Source organism: Myotis davidii, unplaced genomic scaffold (genome assembly GCF_000327345.1).
Source record: "Myotis davidii unplaced genomic scaffold, ASM32734v1 scaffold478, whole genome shotgun sequence".
In the NCBI taxonomy this organism is placed as follows: Eukaryota; Metazoa; Chordata; class Mammalia; order Chiroptera; family Vespertilionidae; genus Myotis; species Myotis davidii.
In genome coordinates, this window is record NW_006289570.1 from 189,679 (window position 1) to 196,162 (window position 6,484).

The 6,484-nt window shown below is 48.8% G+C and overlaps 1 protein-coding gene across 1 annotated transcript in view; it reads right to left on the reverse strand.

The window, feature by feature from the left end:
• The window catches only part of MYO1H (myosin IH), a 58,279-nt gene extending 55,110 nt beyond the window's left edge, over positions 1-3,169 (reverse strand). Inside the window, 2 exon segments of the mRNA XM_006762021.2 lie at positions 1,287-1,402; positions 3,044-3,169. Of these exon segments, the coding sequence (XP_006762084.1) occupies positions 1,287-1,402; positions 3,044-3,169 (242 nt within the window).
• Between the last annotated feature and the right edge of the window lie 3,315 nt (positions 3,170-6,484).

Sequence of the window (6,484 nt, forward strand, 5' to 3'; positions counted from 1 at the left end):
AATTAACAACGTCTAAATATTAAACAGTTCAATAGATATAATAAGATCTCCCATTTTCTCTCAAAACCTAGGTTGCTAAGGATGTAGGGACAGCCTGGTCGGCGTGGCTCAGTGGTTGAGCGTTGACCTATGAACCAGGAGGTCACGGTTTGATTCCTGGTCAGGGCACATGCCAGGATTGCGGGTTTGATCCCCAGTGTAGGGTAGGGTGTGCAGGAGGCAGCCAATCAATGATGCTCTCTTATCATCCTCTCTCTCTCCCCCACCCCCATTCCTCTCTGTAATCAATAAAAATTTTAAAAAGAGTGTAGGGGCCCTGACCAGTTTGGCTCAGTGGCTAGAGCGTCGGCCTGTGGACCGAAGAGTCCCAGGTTCGATTCCAGTCAAGGGCATGTACCTGGGTTGCGGGCACATCCCCAGTGGGGGGTGTGCAGGAGGCAGCTGATGGATGTTTCTCTCTCATGGATTTTTCTGACTCTCTATCCCTCTCCCTTCCTCTCTGTAAAAAATCAATAAAATATATTTTTTAAAAAAAAAAAAATAGAGTGTAGGGACAGGAAACTAAAAATATTTTCAAACCTCTGTGATACCTTTACAACAACAGCTAAAACTCTCATGAGGGATTTATCTCCAAGATCAGAAACTAAAGCATGTAGATCTTCCAAGACCTTAATCTTTGCATGTGGCCGAGTTTGAAAGCTGGCTATTTCGGAAACCATCGGTGGTAGTGATGCGGAAAGGTTTATAAGCGCCCTGGGAGGTGAGAAAACGAGTCCCCCAGAAAAAATGGAGAGAGGACATAAATATTAGCCTGGAGATCAGCCAGGAAGGAGAACTAGGAAAGTTAGCAAAGCCCAAATCATACAGGAAACTGCTCGCCTTAGGGCTCTGCAGCCCTGGTTACGTTTCTACCCACAATCTCCTCAGCTGCCATGACACCCAGGCACCAGTAGACAGAGCAGTAGCAACCCACTTCCCAGAGAAGACGCCTCTCTAGCCACTCTTAGACTTCTCAGCATTTTCAAAGGATTCCACCTCTCATCGTATTTAGGCCGAGATTCCACAATGATCTGCTGATGTTTTCCACTGTGTTGAAAGACTTATTTTACGAGGCAGCAGATACAGAATGAGTGAGACACAGAACGGAATGAGTATGTGTCCAGGATTTGGATGCACAGGTGGGTGGGTGGGTGGATGGGTGAGAAGAAGGGAGTTTGGAGGGGGAAAGAGAAGGAGGAAAGAAGTAGAAAAATACTCCTATTGATGAGCTGGCGAGGGCTACTTACACATGCGGTGGCAGCTCAAAGAAATTGACCCCTTGGTAAAGTTCCATCTGGCTCAGGGTGTAGATGCCCAGCTCCTGGTACGGGTTCACGGACACGAGGAGGGTGCCGATGTATGTCTAGAGGAACGGACCAAAGCACCAGTGAGGCATCCCGGGGTGCAAGTGGCCACCGTAAAAGACCGTCACGAGCTGTGATCCCCATGCGTTCATTCAGAGCTGGGGCTAGAACGTGATGAACAAGACGGGTGGGGTCTCTGTTGTCATGGAGCTTGGTGGACAGGGGCAGACAAACAGCCAAGGGCTCAAGGCTGTTTCCACCAGAGATGAGCGGTAAGAACCGTGTAAATAGGGTAATGAGAGCGAATGACTGAGGAAGGCCACCTTAGCTGGTGGGCTTAGGGCCGGCTTCCTCCAGGAGGTGAAGTCTGAGCTGAGACTTGAAGGATGAGGAGCAAAGTCATGAAAAAAAGTCAGCAGGAAGTCCCAGGCTGGGGAGGGAGTGTGGCAGGTTTGCTGTGAGGCCAGGGAGGGAGGGGAGAACGGAAGGTGGTAAGAGATGATGTTGGGGAGGGAGCGAGTTCACGTCACACAGCGTATGAGGAATGGGGGGTTTTTACTCCAAATGCAATGGATGGTGGAGACACCGCTCTCCCTGCTGGAATGAAACACCTGCCCCGAGCCATTACGGAAAATGAATGACTTTAAGAGGGGCACACCACGCTCGGACGTAGGTTTCACCACGGTCTCTCCGGCCATCGGGCGAAAGCAGGGTGAGCGAACACACCAGCCATTTAAAGCTGGGCAAACGCTCCCCAAGATTTCAACACTGGATTCGATTAGGATTCAAGTGTTGGAAGTACTTATATTTGTAATACAGCCACTAAGGGAAAAACTGTTCGGCACACAATTAGGAATAAAGGTAAGCTGAAAGGCTTTCCCTGAAAAATTGACCAATCAAATTAGGGTGGGGTGATAAATGGAGAATTTAGTAACAACTGGCCACCACTAGAAGCCACAGGACCAACCTGAGTAGTACTCGACCCTTGTAGATTCAGGGGGTGTGGTGGGCCCCCTCTTATTTATGCCTCCCCGGTATCTAGTTCCCCCTCGTCCAACAGATTTCTATGAGGGACCCTCTTCCCCTACTCTCAGTGCATATCATAGGGTCAGAGGGGTACTGGCCTCACCCCTCATTGCCAGGGGTGGCCTTGGGTAAATATTCTGTCCCATCAGAATATTCCTCATTCCTAGCTATTGGGGTTGGTTCAGAGATAGGCCCGTGACCCAACATAGGCCAATCAGAGCCTATCAACATCTGTGTATCTGGGAAGACGTGCTTTCAGCAACTCTAAATGGATGTCAGCGTGGTTCTGTCAGCAGCCAACTGGTCACCTTGTCGAGAGGCTGCCCCACAGAAGGAAACTGACACAAAAGAAACCAGAGAGGTGGAAAAGATCCCGCGAGAGGGAGAAAGAGTCCTCAGGACATTACTGAGACCCTAGATCTATTCATAGACCTACAGTTACACAGGCCCACAGATTCCCTTTTGAGGCTCAGACGGGTTTAAGTGGTGTGTGTATCGCTGGCCGCCCCAAAGGCCTTAAGCCCAAAGGATGAAAAGGCACCTGATCGTGGTCCCTCCACACCTCCCTGCACTGGCTAACCTAATAGCGTGATACTGCTCACAATCGACAAAGCTGCGAAGGCAGGGAGGGAGCCGCCACAGGAGGAAAACAGCTGAGAAAGGGGGTACGTTACATAGATGAGGTTCTCCCGGAAACGCTTGCGAAGATTGTCCAGAAAAGCAGATTCGCTGGTGTGCGCGTCCAACAGCACGAAATCCTGCACCCCGACCTTGTCGCGGGCGGTCAGCGCCCCTTCCATGTGCAGGCGGATGTGCCGCCGCCTCACCTCTTCTTTCTGCAGGAAACAGAACATGCCTCAGCTGCCATTTCGTCTGATTCCTACTGCACGTCTCATGTGGAAACAGCAAGACCCTAGGCCCTGGGGATGGTAGAGAGCCAAGCTTGCATGACGCTGTCTTCATGAAGAGAGTACATCTGGTTAGAGATACAAGAGGGTGATGATAAAAGCAGAAACAGCAGTTAACAGCAGCAGCTGATGGGGACTGAGCATGTACTGTGTTAGGCACTTGCCATTTAATCCTCATTCTGCCTCTGTGACATAAGTACTATCATCATGCCCATTCTACAGATGAGGAAACTGAGGACAGAGAGGTTATAACACATGTTAAGACCTGCCAAAAGGCAGAACCAGGGTATGAACCTAGATAGCCGGGCCCCAGAACCTGCTGGTCATGTGTCACACTAAATGTTAGTTGCTTAAACTCGCTATGTAATGCCTAGACCAGCGATGAGGAGTCTGGTTGGAAAGAGAATTTCTTGTGACGGAAGAGTATGCAAAAGGAGAACAGACTTGGAAGGTCCTCTCCCCAAGGCTGGACTTCAGATCTCCGTGGAGAAGGTATGGTCGCAACCCACTGGGGGGCAGAGGATCTCACTGGGTGACCGGGGCCAGAGCTGGTCCAAGGTCACCGGGCAGAACAACTCTCCCGGGTGCAGGTGAGCGAAGGGCGTCGGGAGACCTGACGCCGCCCCATCTGAGTCGGGAAGGCCGTGGGGAACAGCTCTCCAGGACCCGAGGCTGGAGGCTGGAGCTTGTGCAGAGTGAGTGGGGTCACAGCTGTAGGCAGAGGTCTGCAGTGTGTGATGTGCCTGATGTGTGTGTGTGTGTGTGTGTGTGTGTCAACGTTGGGCCCGGGCTGGGAGTCTCCGAGGGACTCTGTGTTCTGGGCGCAGTCAGTGCGTGTCCCACCCGTGTCCCACTGAGCCCCTGACAAGAAAAAGCAAAACATAGTTAAGGGAGCCAGAAAGAGAACCTCCTGCCATTGCAATGTCCCTCCAGTGCCCTCTGCTGACAAAGGCTTGCATCATGCCCACACCAAGGAGAAATGGGTAGGAAGTCCCGGTCATGCTAACAGAAGTACTAACGGGGCCATTTGGCCTTGAGAGAGGATAGATGGGCGACAGGCACATAGGGTTATGCAAAGGTCCTAGAATAGTTGAAACGACCTTGAAAAAGAAAAACAGTGTTAATGGACTCACGCTTCTTTGCTTTCAGTAACCAAGAGTGTGTGTCGATTGATTTTTGACAACTGACAATTGTCAAAACAATTCAGTGCAGAAAAGAAAAATCTCTCCAATCAATAGTGCAAGAACAGTAGATGCCCGTAAGGAAAAATTGCATTCCAGCCCCTACCTCACACTATCTGCATACTCTATATTATATGTTAAATATAACATGAAATATACTTTATATATTAAATATAACATTAAATAAATACTACATTAACCATAACATTAAATACACAAATAGATATTGTATATTAAATATAGCATTAAATATATAACATATATATTAGTTATTATATAATTATGTATTATATGTATATTACATTATATATATTAACGTGAGATGGATTTCAGGCCTAAGTGTAAATGCAAAATCTATAAAGCTATTAGGAGAAAACAGGGCAAAATATCGTTGCATCCAGAGGCAGGCAAAGTTTTCTTAGAACACAGGAAGAAACTACAAAAGGACAAAATAAGAAATTAGACTTCATCAAATATATAACCTCTCTTCAGAAGACACTGTTAAAAAAAACACAAACAGGCAAGCTACAGGTTGGCAGAAAACATTCACAAAACGTGTACCTGCACAGGATCTGTGTCCAGAATGACTCCCACATAAATAATAAAGAGTCAAGCCCTAACCGGTTTGGCTCAGTGGATAGAGCGTCGGCCTGCGGACTGAAGGGTCCCAGGTTCAATTCCGGTCAAGGACATGTACCTGGGTTGCAGGCGCATCCCCAGTAGGGTGTGTGCAGGAGGCAGCTGATGGATGTTTCTCTCTCATCAATGTTTCTAACGCTCTATCCCTTGCCCTTCCTCTGTAAAAAATCCATAAAATATATATATTTTAAAATGTATTTAATAAAGAGTCAAGCTCAATAAAAACTGGGCCAAAAAAAAACCAAAACATGCGTGGACATTTCACAAAGGGAGATAGACAAATGGTCAAGAAACACCTAGGAAAATGCTCAGCATCCTTAATCATCAGGAAAATGCAAACCACAGTGAGATGCCTCCACCAAAACGGTTCAAAGAAAAGGGACTGACAGCGCCCGATGTCGGCGAGGACGTGGAGCCGACAAAACGCTCAACCAAACAGGGTCAGCGAGACGCAGAGGGAGAGAATCCTTTCGGGGAGAAGCCTGGCAGTTTCTAATGAAGTCACCGAGCCTCTCCCCTTTGATCCGGCAGTCCCATCCCCGAGTGTTTACATAAGACGAGTGTGAACACGCGCTCACAGAAAGACCCGAACACGGAGGTTTACACCAGCGTTATTCATCACGGCCCCGAACTGGAAACAATCCAAACTCCCATCAGCCGGAGAAGGCGCGCGGCCATCGATGCCACTGGCCGGGCCCGGCGATCAAAGAGAAGCGCTGGCGGGCCCGGGGACACCGTGGCTCTCAGACATGCGGCCGAGTGAAAGGCCCGACACAAAAGGCCGCGCGCCCTCTGGCTCCATTTATATGAAATTCTAGGACAAGCACAACTAATCCACAGAGAACATCTGAGCAACCGCCGCCTGGTTAGGGGGGATTGTCTGGCAAAGGGCGGTGTTAGGACTAATGGAAATGTTCTCTGACCCAAGAGGGCCGGGGGTTACACGGGCCGGTCTATCTGGCAAGGTGTGTGTGAAGACGGTGTGCATTTTGATATGTGTACATTTTATTTATTTTTTATTTTATTCGTTTTTTAATCGTCACCCAAAGATATTTTTCCATTGGTTTTTAGAGAGAGAGTGGGAAAGACAGAGAGAAACATCGATGTGAGAGAAACACATCGATTGGTCGCCTCCTGCACTCGCCCTGACCAGGGCCCGGGCCAGGGAGGAGCCTGAAACCGAGGTACGTGCCCTTGACCGGAATCAAACCCTTTGGTCCGCAGGCCGATGCTCTATCCACCGAGCCAAACCGGCGAGGGCTGTACATTTTATTTTTAAAAGAACCATCAAAATAATCAAGTGGGAAGGGATGGGGAGTGGGTGGAGGTATAGAAGAAGACATTTATGGCAGGGTAGATGGCCGGAGCTGGGTACAGGAGGGATTTA